The sequence below is a fragment of the Lepeophtheirus salmonis genome, chromosome 14 (genome assembly GCF_016086655.4).
Source record: "Lepeophtheirus salmonis chromosome 14, UVic_Lsal_1.4, whole genome shotgun sequence".
NCBI classification, from domain to species: Eukaryota; Metazoa; Arthropoda; class Copepoda; order Siphonostomatoida; family Caligidae; genus Lepeophtheirus; species Lepeophtheirus salmonis.
The window spans coordinates 3976149-3995959 of NC_052144.2; the positions used below are offsets into that span (position 1 = coordinate 3976149).

Below are 19811 nucleotides of genomic sequence, written 5' to 3' on the forward strand. Positions count from 1 at the left end.
AAACATTTGAAGACATTGATGTATTTTTTTTTTTTTTTTGAAAAGCAAGAAGAGATAACACAGAATCTGGTAGTGAAGATGAAAATAGAAACTACAATTAAGGAGAGTTTTACAAGCATTCCCAACCAAATCAACTGTCAGGAAGAGGGATTTATATACGTTGTGGTGTATGTGGCCAATCTCCCCCAAAATTCCTAAGATTAGGAATTCATAACTCATATCTTAATGTTCCACCTAGTCCATGACTACCAACTCTATTGAAGGGGATTAATTCAACCATCTACAGAATTCATAAGCTTTTCAAAGAAAATTGAAACCGAATTTAATCAATTCCACGGAAACTATGAGGATACTAAATCATTTGTTTTGCATAGACTGATAAAAGTTATTCATAGTAAATACCCCAATGAACCTCGTGAAGTTATCAAAAAATTAATACGTCTCGAACATTTATTCGACTAAAAATATATTAATAAATTAAATAAGAGCTGTATAAAAAATAAACTAACAAGGAAAATAAGAAAGATTACTCATTTCGTCTGTTAACTTTTAAAGTAATTAAATATCAAATTTTTATCCAACTCTAGTTTATTTTTATTGCAAGTATTGAAGTAATTTATGCATTTTTTTATGTTTTCGAAATATAGATAATTTCCCTCTATAATATTTTATTTTTAAGGTATATTTAGTTATAAAAACTGAAAAGCATTTTAGTCTTAATAATTAAGATTAATCATTTCATAACTATGCGTGAATTCAATCCATGAATTTAATAGTATATCGACTATGACGTCATACTCATGATGGAAGACACACATTAGTTCCAATATGCATAATTGACATACCTTGTATTTCTAGTTACCTTGTGTAATACCAAGTACTACCACTAGTTATTAATATAATTATAATATGAACACAAGGGCGTCCGCAGGTGGTTGGCTAGAGGGGCTGTAATAAAAAAAAATCTCGTCAACACTGTATAAAAGTAATCTTTGAATAAAAAAGTTTAAATGTTAAATCTTTGAAAAAAGAATCCTTCAACTTTTCTTTTTTTATATAAAAAAAAATCATTCGACCAAATTCAGCCTCTTCTAAACAGTTTGAAATGTAAATATATCTCTACATAAAAATAATTATTACAGATGCCACTGATAACTTTGATAAGTGATATATAAGGATCAGGATACAGGATGCATAAGGATACAAATGATGAGATCAATGATAATTAATCAGGTTTTATCTTCTGATCATTGTTCATCAAGATTTAGCACGCACTATAAATAGTCATGTAACCAGACCTATATCCAAGTACAAGTACTCTTAATTCTAAGTGGGGGCAGGGCCGTGACTAAGACTTTTCTTTTCCCGGTTGACTAGCTTGATATGAGATTTACATTTATTTATTTTCTAAATTTTTGTAATAACATTTTTTTATAGCAGCCCAAAATTTGATTTTGTTTTGTTTCGTTTCAAGGACAATTTGTTCAACGTGATCAGTCCTTAAGCAAATCTGCAGTTTTCATATAATTAAGGCCGGTATTTAGGAGGAACCCTTACACTGGCTCTTGGCTGGATGTAATTTTTCAAAAATTTAAATATATACACAAAGAATAAGTTTTTATTAAAATAATTCAAATATAGAATAAAGAATCGACCTTTTCATAAAAAAAAGGTAACGCTAAAAATATATTTATATATCCTTTCTAAAAAAACGCAAATTAAATATGGACAAAATTGTCTTGCTTTCCCTAAAAAGAAAAAGGTCATCGTTAAATATTATTTTCTTTATAAAAAACACGTCCGAGGAATTAACTTTGGGGTGGTTTTTTTTTAGATAAGTATAAACATTTTTCGGAATTAGTTTTTTTTTGAAGAGGCCGGATGACCATTTCTGTTAAAAAAGAGATGGTAAAAAAAAAGATTTTTACAATTTCACTAAAAAACAATCATTACATATGATGTTGAAGAAAATTTTTACTGTGCCTCCAGCACGCCTCTGTTTTTGTTAAAAATGACCGCTTCAAAATATTTATAAAAAAAATGAAAAAGGAAGACCAAAAAAAAAATATGGTCAGTATTTTTAATAGTATTTCCTAAGATGTTGGTTTTAATATGTCATTCAATTATTTATACTGAAGACTATAACAAGTGTCTTATGTTTATCTATATTCATTTTCTAGTCTTTATAAAGTCATATTGAGTTAATTATTTTACTTTTTAATTATAAATTAGTTATGTCAGATGATAAGAATCATGTATCGGAGTCTTCGGATAATGCTTTAGTCTTCAAGGGAGCAAACGATCTTTTTGATGATGTAAACTCATTTTGAAGATCACGAAAATAATGCCACTTATAAACCATCAATCATCTTAGAGTCTGAGTTACTTAAAATGATGGTCAAATTTAAGAGGCTCGTACTCTCCTATCTTCCGGGAATTCAATCCATATTTAGAAATTAAAACTGATAATCAACGTCTGGGGTTGCCATCTTTTTTTTCGGATGGGAGGTTCGAGAAAGGAGAATTACACATCAATATGCCTCAAGGCATAAATTTTGCTCAAATTACTCGCAAATTTGCCAGTACCATCTTGGAAGATAACAATTTTATACCTACGGATATTAAATCAGGAAAGCTGAATGCATCGTTACGGTATCGCTATTGCAGGGTGAGTAGTTTCAATGCAGCTCAAAATATCATTTATATTATTAAGGCCCCACTTCATTCGTATCTCCTTAAATAAGTGAATTTTGACCTCTGTGCTTCCTTTAAGTGATCCACTCGCTCCCCTTGTCTACCATTATATCTTCTGGATCTTCACTTTTGTTACCAAGTTTTCCCATGGAATTTGATAAGTGGTTGCACACGAAGATCCTCTTACATGCTACATATAATTATTTTTTCTATGGAAAATTGACCTTAAATGTGCTCTTATACCAAGAGCTTGTGACCGTATAATGTTTTTTAATATGAATTCAAATTATTAATAGATACATTAAATAGTCATAAACGAAATATCTAACTTAATCAAAATTATTGGAACACATAATTAATAGCAGACCACTTAAGAAATAAACTAAAACTGCCAATTGTCGATATATTGTTTCAATTATTTTATATTATCGTTGGATACTAATTAGTTTTACATCTAGTGCGCTGATTCTTCATGAGAAGATCATCTCCGATGGCGATATATGTGTGAATTGAGTATCTTCCCATAAATGAATCTAAAACTAAAGAGTAAATAGTTTATATCCAATATTCCTTTTAACTTATTATGAAGTATATATCCTTCGTCTGAGCAAAAGTCTAAAAACTTAATAAATTCCAAATTCAATTACGGCCTCTTCTGTAGCATCCTCTTGAAGGTTCCATTAATATCTGTCATCTGTAGTCTGGCGTCCATTTGCCCTCTTTTCTTAAAAAAATAAGCATGCTCTATGCAGATCAGTATTGAGCTGTCCCAACTTCCGATTTAACCTGATGAATTTCCATCAATTTCTCCACCTCCAGAGAGATCCCCCAAATTATTGCATGAAGAATTTAAAGATAGAGCCTTGAATTTTGAAGCCTTGCCAGAGGAAAAAAAACTTAACTCCTCCTCCTTCAAGGACCTCCTGGAAATTTTTAGAATAAAGCTACTTCAAAACGTGGAGACTAATGTTCCAGTAGATATCATCCCCCATTGGGAAGCAAAGCCGTACAGTACTTGTAGGGGTCAGTTGACTAGCAGATTTCTTCTCAAAATTACTCTTGATATGGTCAAAAAGATCATCCGCTCCCTTGAAGGACAAGTTGTAGCGCTGTAAAAGCAGACCATTCTCGGAAGACTACCACCATACATTCATCTTATCATCTCACATAATTTATCACTAAAATAACTCAAGTATAGCTAATAGTTATTTTATTTAATAATACTAGAATTAAAACATATTCTACTTTCTACAATTGTGACTCAAATCTAGCTATTTTTTTTTATTAATACACGAATATATTCTAGTTTCTAGTAGAGTTGTTATTTTCTTAAAGGTAAAAATTGTACAAAATAATGCCCCTGGCGGACAAAAAAGCTAAACTTGGTTTAAAGCTTTAAGTATCAATCATTGCCCTAGGTACTTAAACACTAAAACCCCCCACCTTGAGTAGAATAAACAATAAATTATGTTTATATTAATATTTTACTTGAGTATACAAGTATTGTTTTGGGCTGGTACGGATCCCTCCCCCCCCACTTGTATTTTCAGATTCCCTATAATTATGGAACCTTAATTTATAAATGATTATTGATATTTTGACCAGGATGAGTACGTCTTGATTAAAAATACTCCATATTAGTCGTAAGTACCTACTAAAAGTTTTAATGGGTTCACTAAAAAATGATTATGGTAAAAAGGTTAGGGATAAAATCTTTTTGGTAATATCGTTGCGTTGTAATAATCATTGCAGGCAATATGATTGAGAGTAATGTCATTGCAAGACAATATTATCTTGAGCAATTTAGCTACAATATATATTATATTCGGCCCATAAAACTATTGAATAATGAAGAAACCCCCCAGGGTAGAACCCTTGTAATATGCTATAAATTATAATACACTCTTGCCCACATGTAGCTGAACTGCTGGGCTCGAGGCAAGTTAAGTTTATATGCTGTATTTCCCTGAGTATCAAGGAACCTTTCTAATATCCCAAAATACACCCCAACCTTGAGTTTTTACAGGTGCTGGTCCCCTAGGCAGTTTAAACTCCACCGCGTTTCTAAGTACCAAAGAACCTATTTAATATACTATAATACACCCAGGCCCACGGATTTGTTTAGACCAAATCTATTTGATATCTTCATGCTGTAACGTTTTAATAAAACAAAATAAAACTTTGTAAACTCTTATGTAGTCCTTCATAAAAACATCGAAAAATGAATTAAATATTATTACATTATTGGGGCAGGGTGTATTTTGTGATATTATATAGGGTTTATTGATGTCTCGGGGCTCAGCAGTTTACTTACACAACCTGTGGGCCAGGGTACATTATAGAATATTACCCTGGGTCTTAGTAAGTGGGGGGATTAAACTTTCATGGGCCTAGCACTTCACCTGTACAACTTGAGGCTGGGGTGTATTTTGGGATATTATAAGGGTTCCTTGATGACCAGGGAAGCGGCGGCGGATAAATTTAACTTGCCTCGGGCCCAGCAGTTCAACTACACAACCTGTCGGCCAAGGTGTATTATAGTTTATTAGAAGGGTTCGTTTGCTTAGAAACGCGGCGGCGGAGTTTAAACTGCCTTGGGGCCCAGCACTTAACCAGTGCAACTTGAGGGCCGGGGGTATTTGGGGATATTAAAAGGGTTCTAAGATGCTCAAAGAAATGGCGGCGAATAAATTTAACTTGCCTCGGGCCTCAGTAGTTCACATACATAACCTTTGGGGCTTGATATATTACAGCATATTAGAAGGGTTCTATACTGGCATGTTTCTTCATCATTCAATAGTTTTATCGTCCGAACATAATATATATTCATATTGCAACGAAATTGCACACGATAATATTGTGTTGCAATGAAATTACTCATAATCATATTGCTTCCAATGATATTGCTTCACGATTATATTTTACCCTCAACATTTTTTCTCAGAATGATAATGTACAAAATGATATTACCACAACGATTTTATCCGCAACCTTTTATCACAATCATTTTACCAGACACCGTTTCAAGGCTATATTGATATGCAGATATTATTGTAACCTACACAATTTGTAGTACACAGTAGTCAATCCAACTATTTGTTTCAGCGAAAACAATAGTTATTGACCAATTTTATTGATATGACTTATGACTTATGAGTCTTGTTTATAATAGTTTGAGGTTTTGTGGAGAAATTCATTGGAGACATACATAATTAAATATTTACTTAATTACTTATGAGGATTTGGGAATAAAATGAGTAAAAGGTATAAGTATTTTTGTGTCTATTTAGTTATTTATAATTTATAGATATGAGAACACAAATAAATACATGTTTCCGTTATGGATGAACTTCCCAAATTCGAAGGAGCATCAGGGTTGAAAATAAACATAACTAAAACAGAATTAGTCACCTCTCTGAAGAACCAACTTGCAAAGTTATTTCCAAACTTATGGTACGCATCCACAGGCACTCTTCTTGACGTTTCGGTCTCTCCGATATCCCAAGAACATCTCATTTAATATAATTACAAAAAAATTGTGGAGAAAGTGACAAAGGAAGTGAACATATATACTTCGTAAAATATTACAAAATTAGAAAAACTCAAAATCAGGGACAAACCGGTCGTTCCCAAAATTGACCATCTCTTGAGATGCACACAATTTTCCAAAAAATACATGCAAAACAATAAACTATTTCAAGAAACACCATGTCTGCGTAGATAAACGACAATTTATCTTCAACGACCGCCTTATTAGTTATTACAGCTTTATAGCTGGGACTGGGTTCAGTCGACAGAAGTATTTTTGAAAAATCTATACGTTAGTTGGCTAAAAAGGCTAAGGACCGAATGAAGTTTTTAAAGTAATAAAGACCTTGGGTAATTAATAATTATTGGTATAACATGGCAGTTTCTTGGGAAAGTTCTATCGTTGGTAATATAATTGCCTTAGATCCTGATGCACCACTCAAACTATAACCTTCACCTAAGAACTGTCGATTAATAGTATAAAGAACATACCCTAACATCAACAGGCGAGCTGAAAAGATTCGAAGGAAATATTACTGATAGTGATTGAATTCTTCATGCAGGGTTCACTTCCTTGAATCGTAATGCTAATTTCCAACATTAACGCTCGCCAATCCCCTTTTTATAGGAATTGGTTCATTGGAAAGGGCAAAAAATATCATCACCGGGTTTGTTTTTGGAGAAGCGTTGGAGGAACCTTACTATGGAAGAAGAAGAAATCAACCCGACAATAATTCACTCCCACCCCTTTATTTCGTGGACACAGAAATGGTTTCGATACAGGTTGGCGACATCCTCGATATATACCAGCAAGTCGATTTGAACGAACCGTGAATGCTATTTCTGAAAGGAAGCTATGAAATCTTCGTTCGATTTATTTTATTTTTGTGATCGAGTGAGGCCTCTAATACAAATGATGGAGTGTATCGTATCATAACTGATAGGTTTGGTATTAGTGTCAAGGCGTCAGATTGGCTCATTGCTCTTACAACAAGAGTATAATATGACTTCAAAGTAAAAGCGATAATAGCAGAGACTCTTACGATAATATGTGCATGCAGATCCAAAAGGACTCCTCTTCCTGAAGGTCTGAACAAAGCTATCGTGAGATTTATGGACTCAATGGATTTTTAAACTATATTAAATTTCATAGTTTTATTGTATAAAGGGGACTTTTCCCCATCTTTTATACGCTTTTAAATAACTGATTAAAACTCAATTCTCTATTAACTTATTTTTTGTAATTTTTAAATAACTGTACAACTTTTATGCATTTGGCTGATTTATAACATACATATTTAAGTTACTTTATTAATAATTTTTTGTTTTTAAGAGTTTAAAGCTTGCTTTTCTCCGACATAATTAAAAGAATAGATCTTTGAGTTAGGAAATGTATTTTTTTTAAATAATATAAGGAATTGATAAGATCTTTATGACACCAAAAGCCTTAATTGTAAAATTAAATCTATTTTAAGAATTATTTTATCATATAATTATCATGGTAGAAGGAGTACTCATCTCAATCCTTCCTTAACTTATTAAATTAGTTCTTCAAAAAACCATTCTTAATATAGGAAACACTGAAATATTGTGTTTCCTTCTTAACAAAAGTTAGCCAAACCATCCTTCCTAACTATTTATAGCTACAAACTATAAATAGCTTTTTTGTTTATGCTACCTACTTTTGATGTTGGTTCAACTATGTAAATGTAGTCACATCACATCCGACATATAATTAAATACTTTTCTACGCCAACCATGCGTATATAGATTGACAATTGCGTTCCTTACGATTTATGAATTAAAATACATTTTGTTAATACAGGAGGTAATAATAGCACAATGCCATTGAGTTGTACAAATAATATATTAGTAGAAACAATGAGTTTCTATATGCTATATACTATATGGAGGAGCACAACCTCCAATCACGCAACCTGTTACGCTATAAAACCAATTTTCCAGCATTTGTATGCCATAATTCATAAATAATTGCAGTCTTATTATTTAGTTTTTTAAATTTATTTTTGGGTTATGGTTTGTTAAAAAAATATACCAAATACTGTGGTGTGTACATTTCATGATTTAGAATATATTAAAAATACTTGTAATGATGAAAAACTTAGAATCATACCTTCAAAGATACATACTAATTATACGTACTATTAGGTTATAAAGCAAAATTAATTAATAATACGGAGTGAAGAAATGAAAATGACACGCACATAATACTGTCTACTATAATATTAATACTGTTAATGATTTTAATCTTAATTCTATATTTAAGATTTAATTGATGCATATTCTATGTACGTCCTTTGCCCAAGAGATGATTCCTACCTTTAATGGTTAAAATGTTCGATCTAAACTTCATTTTTCTAATTGATTTGTTGAAAAAAAATAATGGTAATATATGTAGCACCCCCAGGTTGAAATACTTACTGTACAAAAGTTTTTTAATCAAAAACTTCATTATTTCATTTCAAAAATGTTGTCTTTCTGGAAGATGTATTAATTGTAGCAAGTGACTTCACATAAATTCTCTGATGCTGACGAAATAATAAGCGAGTAATATAGTACAAAATCAATTAGGTATTGCTATTTGGGTTTTAACAATAAAAAATACACTCCCCCCCACTATGAGATTAAGTGATTGAGGTTTGGTACACTCCAGATATTAGTAGAACTTATCGTCATTCACAATGCGTAAATATCTTTACAAATGTTAAAATAAAAACGAGGGAAATACGAAAAGGAGCACCAGATAAATTAGTAGTGTCATTTTGATGCGCACTAAATAAATAAAATGACATAAAGACATTTGAATTGTTTTTTATTTGATATCAATAATATAGTTGAAGTAAGTATACTTCAACTTTCCCTTTATACGGTGAGTATGTTATAAATTAACGGTGTTTTTTTTTAATAGAGCCCAATAAAGATTTATTGGTCAGTGGTTAGTGCAGTTGTTACCCCTGACTCTATTCAAACATAATGGGAAAAAAGGAAGAAAGTATTTCTGCTAGATCTACTATTAAACGACTTATGTTTATCGGGAGGGAAAGAAAGAAAGAAAAAAGAAAGAAAGAAAGAGAGAAAAAAGGTGGCAAAATCCGAAATAAGTGAGTGAAGTTTGGAATCCTCCAAAATGACGATCAACTTCGTTATACCAATGGAGAGGGAGGATCTCCTCAAAGCGGACTCTCTGGACCAATATGCTGTTCTAAAAATTTTGAATGTCCGGGAACTGAAGCCCCGAATGAAGGTTTGTTTATCCGAATTCGTAAAGGAGTTTGACGTTTCATTTTTTGCACTAATAATCATAGGAAATTGAGTTCGATATTCGTAACGATGGATCTTGCTTTGGACAAAAGGATTGGTTTGACTCATTCTATTCCGTCATTTTCCGGTTTCACGAGGAGCTGCCCACGAATATCAAAGCAACAGCCCATGATTGTCTTCTCAACGCAGGAGATCAACTGCTTCAACGGGTGGACTCCATCCTCAATGAACAAGATCCAGGTGCCTCAACCTTTCTTCTAGAGCCTCTTCACTTTAGAGTTCATACTTTCCATTCACTTAATCCACTCATTCTTGAACTTAAGTTCAATCAGAGTAATAGGGATTTTCAGTACCTACAACTCATGAAATATTTAATAAAACTATGTATTAGAAGGATTTATATCCTTTTATTTGCTGGTCCCATTTTGACATCTAATAGTTGAGTGTTGTCCTTAATACTAATCAAAGAGGGATTTTATTTTTATAAAACTTGATAATTAGTGCCTCTAAAATGCTTGACGTCCCATGAAAACGCTAATAGCTTTGAATTAATCCTATTTTTTTTCTTCAGATCCGGAAGCGAAATTAGAATGTCTCAATGATATGAAAATGATTGTTTATCTTATAACCCAACTCACGGAACTCATTGAACGGGAAACTGTTGAAAAATCATCTCAGATATCCGCTGCATCCCTTCCGGGAAAAGGAAGAAAGAAAAACTCTACGAGCGGATATGACTGGGCAGGAATAAATTGGGAGTCTTCCCGAATGAGTGCTATTAACTTTATGTATAAAATTCTACAACTCAATGTCAATAGACTCTTTACTCCACCTGTAGCAGAGGAGGACTTTATTAATTGCTTTGCTAATGCGGGTTTCAGAATTTTGGAAAATCCTGTAATGGCCCATCAGCGAAATCGAAGTGTGCGTATGTCCGTGATTCAAGTATTAAGTTCATTAAACTCGCGCTTCGATTACTCCTTATCATGTAGTTTTAAACTAGTTCAAGAATTGAAACTTTTTGAACATATGGTATCTCCTCTCGCAGAGGCGGTTGAAGTCTTTGTCAAAGAGTTTAATTGCAAGTCTATCGTCATGGAAATCATTCAAGAAATTTCGAGGTTAGATATGAAGGAGCTAAATAGAGATACTTCTGCTACGAGATCCTATTCACTTTTCTTATTTGAACTCACTGAAAAACTCCCCGAGTATGTAAGACCCTCATTAAGTCTATTAATCGTTCATTTGGACGGGGATTCTTACATGATGCGTAAAAGTATATTGGGCATACTTGGAGAGATTGTAATTAAAGTTCTATCTAAAGAAGATCTCGATGAAAAAAGTAAAGACAATCGCAATCAATTCTTAGAATATTTGGAAGACCATATTCATGACATTAACGCCCACGTAAGATCGTCAGTACTTTCAATATGGAGTAAATTATGTGTGGCTAAGTCGATACCATTGGGCCGTCAATATAGTGTACTAAAGTTAACTATGGGTCGGCTACTCGACAAATCTTCCAATGTTCGTAAACAAGCCGTTCAACTTCTTACTTCCTTGCTTCAGTGTAATCCTTATACGTTTTCCCTTCCTATTGAAGAACTTGAGTCTCAACTAAATGCCGAATCTAAGAAATTGCAAGATTTGGAAGGGTTGATAGACAAAGAACAAAAAAAATGGGATGATGAAGATATTGAGTTGCATTTGAAAGAAATATTAGAAAGTGATGATTATGGCAAAGAAAATCTTCCGAAAGAAATTGTTTGGGATGGAGCGGTTCATGGTGAAGTTTCGAGAAGAATTAAGCACCTTATAACACGTAAAACTTATATCAATGCAATTGCTCTCTTAATGGATGCTAGGATCAAGTTTCCCGATGAATTTTCGGCTGAATCGGAAACAATATCCAGCCTTAAAGATATATATTTTTCTGCATCTATGTATGATCAACCCGATGAAGAAGCTTTGACTAAACAAAGAATTCTTGTTGCTTATCTCAAAGATTCTGTCTCTTTTGGAAAACTTATGAATGACTCACTTCCTATTATGTGCCAACTTCTAGGATCAAAGCAATCCACTGATATTCTCGAAGCTATTGATTTCTTCGTTACAGCATTTGAATTTGGTATTTTAAATGCTATGATGGGCGTTAGAAAAATGTTGTCTCTTATATGGTCGAATGAATCAGTTGTGAAGGAGGCTGTTGTCAAGGCATACAGGCGTCTCTATATTGATGTTGGCACTAGATCTGGAGGAGCTTCTCAAATAGTCAAGAATATTATTGCTCTTGTAAGGGGATCCACTTTGGGCGAATGTACATCACTTGAAGCTCTAGTGGGTATGTTAGTTGAGACGAAAGATATAGGAAAGGAGTGTTTTCAGATTCTTTGGCAAATATTTACACTCGTTATGCCAGATTCCAACGAGGAATCATCATGTGATGCTATAATGATACTTGGAATGATTGGTCTCAAAGAGCCCTCTGTTGTGTCTAGTAATGTTAGTATCATTATTGAGCATGCTTTTGGAGAACGAGGCCTAAATAATTTTCAACTGGTTTGTGAAGCATGTAAATCTCTTTTAAAAATTGTTCCCCGACATAAATCGGATGATCTTGAAACTCCATTTAGATACGATTCTGATTATAAACTTTTCGAATCTCTACATAAAATCATTGTCGAGGGTATAACCCGTTGTGAGAGTCAGAATTATATTCCCATGGTGAAAGTCGCTGTAACTGTTATCTACGAGTTTTCTGAACATCCAGATCGGCGTATGGCACAAATAGCATTAGACTTAATTTGTGCAGTCTGCGACGATAATAACATTAATATGACGGAAATAAAGAGATTAGTATATGTTGCAGGACAAATTGCTGTGTGCCAACTCAAGCATTTAGATATCTCCATTTTTTGTGAAATGAAGAGGCGAAACCATTTGAGAGAGATGAAAAAAGAAAAGAAACGGAAACGCAAGTCCGTTGCTAATATTCCTAACAGTGCAAGTGAAACTCCAAGAAATGGTAATAATGATGATGATGAACTTGTTGGAGCCGAAGGAGATGATGCAGAAGCGGAGTTCATCAGAAATATTTGTGAAAATGAAACTGTCACTGGAGGGAATCTACTATCACACTTTGTTCCATTTATCGTAAGTCTCTGCTCTTCTCAAGAGCATGACGATTCTCTAAAAACGGTAGCAGCTTTAACTTTATCCAAATTCATGCTAGTTTCAAATGAATTTTGTGATCAACATCTTCGTCTTTTTTTACTCTTTTGGAGAAAAGTAAGAATGAAACTACTCGTGCGAATATGATAATAGCAGCAGGAGATCTTTCCGTTCGGTTTCCTAATACGTTAGAACCTTGGACTCCCAGGATGTATGCTAGATTACGAGATGAATCCTCTCTTGTCAGGAGTAACACATTAACTGTTCTTACTCATCTCATTTTAAATGATATGATAAAAGTAAAGGGGCAAATATCAGATATGGCTCTATGTATTATTGACAAGGTGGATCGAATTTCTAGCATGGCTAAGTTATTTTTTACTGAATTGGCTAGAAAAGGAAATTCTCTATATAATGTTATGCCTGATATCGTCTCACGACTCTCCAGCCCTGAAGTTGGAGTTCCCGAAGAAGAATTTAGGGAAATAATGAAATTTATTATATGTCTAATTGAGAAGGATAAACATTTAGAGTCTCTTGTTGAAAAAATGTGTCACCGGTTCAGAGTCACTAAAACAGATAGACAATGGAGAGATTTGTCATACTGCCTCTGTTCCTTCAGTTTTAATGATAAAGCAGTTAAAAAGCTCAGTGATAATTTCAATTGTTATAGTGATAAACTTTACATTCAAGACGTCTATGATTCTCTAACTTCCATTCTAGTGCTTGCCAAAAAGACTGTTAAAAACGAAACTAAAGTTATTATCGAAGAGCTCGAAGGAAAAATTGAAGAGGCGCATGAAAGAGGCTTAGAAGACCACACTGCAAATGAAAGAGCTAATAAGGCAAAAGCTGGTAAAGCCAATGAAGAACTAGACGAAGAAGAATCTAATGATGCCACCCCTTTGAATAATACAGATCATTCTCCTGGGGTGAATGGGATACGTTCTAATAATAAAGAAAATGTACATTGCTCCCCCACTGTAAGTAGTAATATGCTGTCTAATGAAATGAGATCATCAAGAAGAAGAAGAAACAATGGTCAGGATAATGAACATGAAAGGGTTATTTCTACACCTAGAAATTCGGTAAAACACAAAAAAATCGCTGGCTTGTTAGATAGTGATGATGAAGTTTCTTTTCATCCTCGTAGTCTACCCAAAGTGAGGGTAACTAAAAACGATGAAGAAACTGCTAATAAAAATAGGAGAAAAACTGTAAACTATGATCCAAGTCTAACTCCAGGTGTTTTTACTAAATTTAAGGAATTCAAGTCTCTCAGAAATAAGAGACTCACAGATAAAAACACGAAAGACTCTTCTGATGATTCAGAAGAGGATAATAATCAATCCTCCTCCTCTATTCCGAACAAAAAGAAAAGTAGCATCATCAGAACGAACTCAAGTAAGCGGAAATCTGTCAATAAATCATTAGACAATGGCTCTTCTGAAGAGGAGTTTTCAGTAAGATCTTCAAGCAAAAAAACAAGAACCACTGCTACACCTGTAAAATCTCTACGAAAGAAAAAATCTTCACCAATAGAGGAGTTAAGTAGTAAAAAAGAAACCATAAGTTCCGTAAAAAAGATAAGTACAAGATCCAATAGATTAGAACCACCTGTATCGGAAGACAGCCCAAAAAAATCTTCTCCTGAGGAAAGGATTAATGCAATTATAAAAAATAAAATACCTGTCCTCAAACTTACAAGAATTGAGTCTCTTCGAAATGGACCCTATAACAATAAGTCTTCACCTCGGGACTCCTCCATTTCACGTAAATCCCCTCATATTGAGACTAAGTCTCTATCTCCTTCAACTGAAACTTTTCGTCGCTCTTCTCCTCGATTAAAACGCGAAGCTTCATCCTCTCCTGGAATCCATTTGAAAAAGAAAGGAACGACGAAAGGAGATACTACAGAACAGAATTCAACTACATCCTCGAGAAACAAATTAAGTCGGAAAAAGTAACTGCCTTTTTCAACGTATTAGTTGATATTACAAAAAAAAAATCTTATTTAATCATATAATTAATTCAATTAGATTAGAGAAACGTAATATATTTATGTATTTTTTAATTCGTTATTAATGAGTAAAGAATCATATTCTTGAAGGCATTCCTCCGGAAGCAACAATCGTTTCTCCAGTCATATATGAAGCATCCTTGGAAGCTAAAAACGCTACAATTCCACTAATTTCATCGGGAACAGCAAACCGTTTGAGGGGGATATTAGCAAGAGCCATCTTTGCTATACTGTCATTATCAGTTAACTGGAAGGAGATTCCTTAAATAATAATAATACCGAAGTCGTTTCAACTTACTGCTGAAGCAAATTTGGTTTTCACTATACCCGGGGCAACACAATTAACTCTGATTCCTTGAGGTCCCAACTCGTTGCTGAGAGTTTTGCTCAGGGAAATAAGAGCAGTCTTACTAATGGAGTAGGGTCCTAGCATCTATTAATACAAGAATCAATAACTATATTCAAGAATAGGATAAACGATCTCACCGGCATGGGGACATATCCAGCAATGGAGGAGATGAATATTATAGAAGGGTCGGGGGAATTGTTCAATGACGGGACCATTTCTTTGGCCAACAGAAATGGTACCTTCACATTTATATCCATAATTTTATCCCATGCATCTTCAGAGGTATCCAGTGTGGGTCCAAAAGTGGGATTGACTGCCGCATTGGACACAAGAATATCCAATTGGCCCCCAAAAGTTTCAAGTGTTCTCTCTAAGAGATTCCTTCTGTCAGAGGCTTTTCCCACGTGGCATGGGACGCCTATCACATTAGGAGAATCAAGAGATTCCAGTGCAGCTTCGACCTTTTCCGGCCTTCTAGACCCAATTGTTACTTTGGCCCCTTCAGATAGAAGTTTTTTTGCAATAGCATATCCAATACTTTGGATTAATGTAGTTAGTTGTAGTCAATTAATTAAGCTTCATCCATTATGTTTAAGTTATTACCCTTCAGTAGAGGCTGTCACGATGGCCACTTTTCCTTCGAGTCTTTTATTATGAAGTAATCTCCCAGTGCATAAACCTCTTGAGAAAAATCTTCCAACATTCATTTTTAATTATTTTATGCAATGTGACACATCAGCTGTTAATTTCATGTTGATGTACGTAGTCGTCTATATTATATTTATGTATATTCGTGATAGATTAAGTTTATGAAATAAACTTGAATCCCTAATATTTACATTGGTATGAGCTGGAATTTGACATAATTATATTTTCTTAATAAAATACATAATATAAAACAATAATCAAAAAATAAATAAATGTTTTTTTATTATTATCGTTTGATCAGAGAATTGAGCTGAGACATAGGAATAAAATGACGTCAATGGGGAAAAAGGCTCCTTTCTTTGATATTTATCAACGATTGGTCGACTAGCATAGTTAAAAGTCATTTGGTTCGTCGTTTAGCGTCAATCGATAAAAGTCCCTTTGGGGAATAAATATTCATCATCTGTACAAATGTTTCTTGGAAGAATAGGATGGATCATCGTCGAAAATGCACAAATCGTCCACTTAAAATAATCACTAATCTCTTTAGCAGAGGGAAACACAAGAATCGAAGTAACAATGGCAGTAACAACAATAAAAATCTCTTAGGTATATTTTTTCATTTATGAGTACGAACTAAGTTCATTTGTGCATATAAATATAATTAGTCCTGGTCTTTATTACTTTTATGTCTTAACCTATGAAATGATAATATATTTATCTATAAGTATCCATTTCAGATCACGAAAATAATCCAACTACGCCTGGAGACAATGGGTTAGATTGCATTTCCGCTGGTTCAACTTGTCGCTCAACGGGGATTTAGAACTTGATGCCCTTCATCTTTCTCGAAGGGATAACCCATATTTACAAATTCTTAATTCTCGAGAATGTCTTCTCTCAGAGTCCCCTCCTCAGTCCTTTACTTCCCCTACTAGATCATGCGATCCTCTAATTATTTCACCAGAAATACATTCTCATTTGGTTCGCTCCCCTCCTCCAATCTCATGGCCTATTTCACCAAGGTCTGGAACATTTAGTCCTATAGAGTTTTCATCTGTTGATGGACTCGATGAATATCGACGATCTCATTCAGAAGAACATATACTAGGTTCCAGGAGCGTAACTGCATCCATGATGCTAAGTCCCGTTAGAGGAGCTACGCCAGACATTGTTTGTTCTAGTCCTAACTATTATGGCGGAGAAAGAAGTGGGGGTAGACATTCTCGTTTTGCAAATTGGAGAAACATGGATAAGTCCACTGAAAATGACTTACTTTCTCCCAAAAATACTCCAAACGACGGTTTGTTTTACATTTCATTATATATAATTAATTATTATTCAAATAAACTATGCAGGGATAATATTTATCCCCACAAATTTTATAATTGGATTGAATTTATATTTGAGCCCAAATCCAAAACTCATCACAATTTTTCTCATACCCATTTGGTTTGGAACAAAGCTCGAAGGAGATGCATATTTTTTGAATAAGTATCTTTAAATAGAATAATTTTCTATAATTTATAGTCTATAATATTCCTCATTACTTTGAATGATGAATACGTTATATAAATAACCCTAAAGAAGAGTGTCCTTTTCCCTCATTTTTGTGTCTTAAATGAAGTATCTTGAGTTCAGAACAAGAGACAGAAACTGTTATAATATTTAAACACTTTTATAAAAGTTTTATTTGTCAAATCTTTATTTCTCTGATACTGGTAAAAGATACTAGCCTTGGCTTACTAAAAACCCGGATTTCTAAAAAACCAGAAGGGTCATAGAAAAACTGAGATCAGTTTCAATCCCTCATGATTCCCCATAGTAATGATTAACTATTCCAATATATTTTTATTATCTAGACGTAGGTGCTACCATGAATTTTAGCGTCGATGAGCAGGACGGGATTCACGCCTATCGGCACAAATTTTTGTCAGGAAGTCGTTCTTTGATTTCAAATGGAGGAAATCAGTTCTACCGGTCTAATCGAGCTTCATCTGCCGTTCGGAGGGATTCCTACTGGCAAAATCAGTGGCGAAACAAATCTGACATCAAATCCATGGAAAACCTAATCAACGATGGTGGCTATTATAATGATCATGATAGAAAATCCTCATTTTCTCAATCTACACGAGGTGATCCTCCAGCTTCCTCTTCCTCTCCTAGATGTAATCGAAGTTTTTACCTTCGAAAATCCATTACTTTACGACCTAAAAGTGGAGACGGTCCCATATACATGGATATTGAGTCACAGTCTTAATCATAAATAATCACGGATCTAGTCATTCCTATTCTTATAAGTCAAAGTTTCTTATTACTAATTAATTACTACTAATATTTATGTGTAGGTTTTATTATTACTATTATGATACATACATAAGCCACATCATTCACCATGCATACATAGGCTTTGTATGTATGCATGCATGTTTTTGAGTTCTTACGCTTAAAATTATTCAGACTCCCATATCAAATACAGCCTTTTCACTGTCGTCACAAATTGCTTCACACACCAAACCAATAAATCTATGAAATCTAAGCCCACAAAAAGGCGTATCTTGGTCATCTAAATTTGATAATACATTCATTAGGTTAAATTCTCAATTACCCTTACCTATCAAAAACTATCATAATCAGGGACGTCTGGAGGGGTAGTGTTGGAAGGGGTGTAGGCCTCCCATAATTAAATAATTTTTGCTTTTTACAAGAAAATGTAATATTTTTTTTTTTTTTAAATTCAAAAATCAAGTCAACCCAAATATATATAAATATATAATCCTGCGGTACATTATGTAAATAAGAATGTATAATAACATAATTTAAAACCTATTAGGGTCGGAGGTAATTAGAATACATCTACACGTTGGATGAATGCTTTTTAAAAGACAATAAAGGTTTAGATCATTTATTTGTCAGTCCCATTTTGACATGCAAATAGATGCGAAAGTAGTTGTTCGCCATTTTCCTTAATTGTAATGAAAAAAGGGGTTTCATTCTTATAAAATTGCTAGCTAGGCCCCCAAAAAGGAGGAAATATAATAATAATAGTAAAACTTTTTGACCATAATAAAAAAAAAATTAGCACTTTAGCTCCCAATAGAAGATTTTGTAATTTGAAGCAGTGGCCCTCTTGTAACACTTGTTTGATCACAATATTAATTGCATATTAAGCAAGCAAATGAGAAAACCTAGTTTTGTATCCTATTGCAATACTATACATATTTATTTTTCTTCAAATCCCATGAATTGTTTACAACATTTATATTTTTAAATAGGGTCCTACTGGGATATGAATAGTTTAAAGCGTAAGTTTATATTAATTATATGCAGATATTTTTGTTTTATATGATTTAATGCTCAAATGCTTATACCATGAATGCACAAGGACTCTTTACAATAACCGATTTGTAAGTAGCATGCTACATAGCTTTATTTTATTTCTTTATTCGAATTATTCCATTACTATTATACATAAATCTATTATGTTCTCATCTTTTAATCACTCAGTCTGTACTTAATAGTATTTTTGTTTTTTATTTCATCATACATTTTCATCAAAGATATATATATTCTTGATTCTGTTATAATTTGTCTGTTTCATTTTCCAATTTAATATTGTAATTAAAAAAAAAAGCTCAGCATTTCAGTGTTTTATATTCATACTGTTTAATCTTTATTTGTTTAATATATGTTCGATTAATTATGTATATTTTTTATGCCTATTCAAGTCTTATATACATATTATATTTATTTAATTAATTACTTTGTCTTCACATTATTTCCTTTATTTTCTGATAAATAGGAAAATATATAAAATTTTGTTTCACACTTTCTTATTTATTCTTGTTGAGCTAATATACAATTTTGTGTACTTTTATCTGTTGAAATGTAGTAGTTATAGTGGGCAAAACGTAGAGAACAATAACATTTTTAAGATTAAAAAACCCGGTGTGTGCAAGGTTAATAGAAATATAAGGTTAAAACATAACGTGTGTAGGACTGATGTTTGACTTCCACCTCACTTTTAAATACTGATGTCATAGTGTAGGAGTGGTTGCGTGTTTTGTCAAAATCTCTAGTTCTTGCCAAGATTCGGTACGATACATAAATTGAAAATTC

At 33.2% G+C, this 19811-nt stretch overlaps 3 protein-coding genes across 4 annotated transcripts; 2 read left to right on the forward strand and 1 right to left on the reverse strand.

Moving 5' to 3' along the window:
* Positions 1-9252: 9252 nt before the first annotated feature.
* Positions 9253-14749, forward strand: LOC121129866 (condensin complex subunit 1-like). The gene is given in 4 exon segments (XM_040725578.2): positions 9253-9487; positions 9549-9744; positions 10076-12769; positions 12772-14749. Coding segments are annotated over 4 exon segments (4878 nt in total). The 5' UTR covers positions 9253-9370; the 3' UTR covers positions 14643-14749.
* Positions 14716-15849, reverse strand: LOC121129867 (dehydrogenase/reductase SDR family member 4). The gene is made up of 4 exons (XM_040725579.2): positions 15648-15849; positions 15182-15581; positions 14994-15128; positions 14716-14942 (listed from the first exon to the last, which is right to left on the reverse strand). The coding sequence occupies exons 1-4, from the start codon at positions 15749-15751 to the stop codon at positions 14772-14774; spliced, it is 810 nt and encodes a 269-aa protein (XP_040581513.1). The 5' UTR covers positions 15752-15849; the 3' UTR covers positions 14716-14771.
* A 37-nt stretch (positions 15850-15886) lies between these two features.
* LOC121129514 (uncharacterized) lies at positions 15887-19518 on the forward strand. Of its 2 annotated transcripts, XR_011783598.1 has the most exons (4): positions 15887-16301; positions 16433-16995; positions 17555-19212; positions 19253-19518. XR_011783598.1 is itself a non-coding variant. In XM_071893387.1 (3 exons), exons 2-3 carry the CDS (start codon positions 16827-16829, stop codon positions 17950-17952), a joined length of 567 nt encoding a protein of 188 aa, XP_071749488.1. In that variant the 5' UTR covers positions 15887-16301; positions 16433-16826; the 3' UTR covers positions 17953-19518. The 2 variants fall into 2 exon arrangements, 1 of the variants encoding a protein (XP_071749488.1); XM_071893387.1 differs by having other exon boundaries at positions 17555-19518.
* Positions 19519-19811: the final 293 nt, after the last annotated feature.

What these genes read in the sequence shown, in the direction of transcription:
- LOC121129514 (XM_071893387.1), top strand. Translation starts at nt 16,827, where the DNA reads ATGATGCTAAGTCCCGTTAGAGGAGCTACGCCAGACATTGTTTGTTCT. An exon ending in CAAAAATACTCCAAACGACG is followed by an intron (nt 16,996 to 17,554) that starts GTTTGTTTTACA and finishes TTTATTATCTAG; the next exon opens with ACGTAGGTGCTACCATGAAT.
- LOC121129867 (XM_040725579.2), bottom strand. Translation starts at nt 15,751, where the DNA reads ATGAATGTTGGAAGATTTTTCTCAAGAGGTTTATGCACTGGGAGATTA. An exon ending in GTGACAGCCTCTACTGAAGG is followed by an intron (nt 15,582 to 15,647) that starts GTAATAACTTAA and finishes ATTAATCCAAAG; the next exon opens with TATTGGATATGCTATTGCAA. An exon ending in AAACCAAATTTGCTTCAGCA is followed by an intron (nt 14,943 to 14,993) that starts GTAAGTTGAAAC and finishes ATCTCCTTCCAG; the next exon opens with TTAACTGATAATGACAGTAT.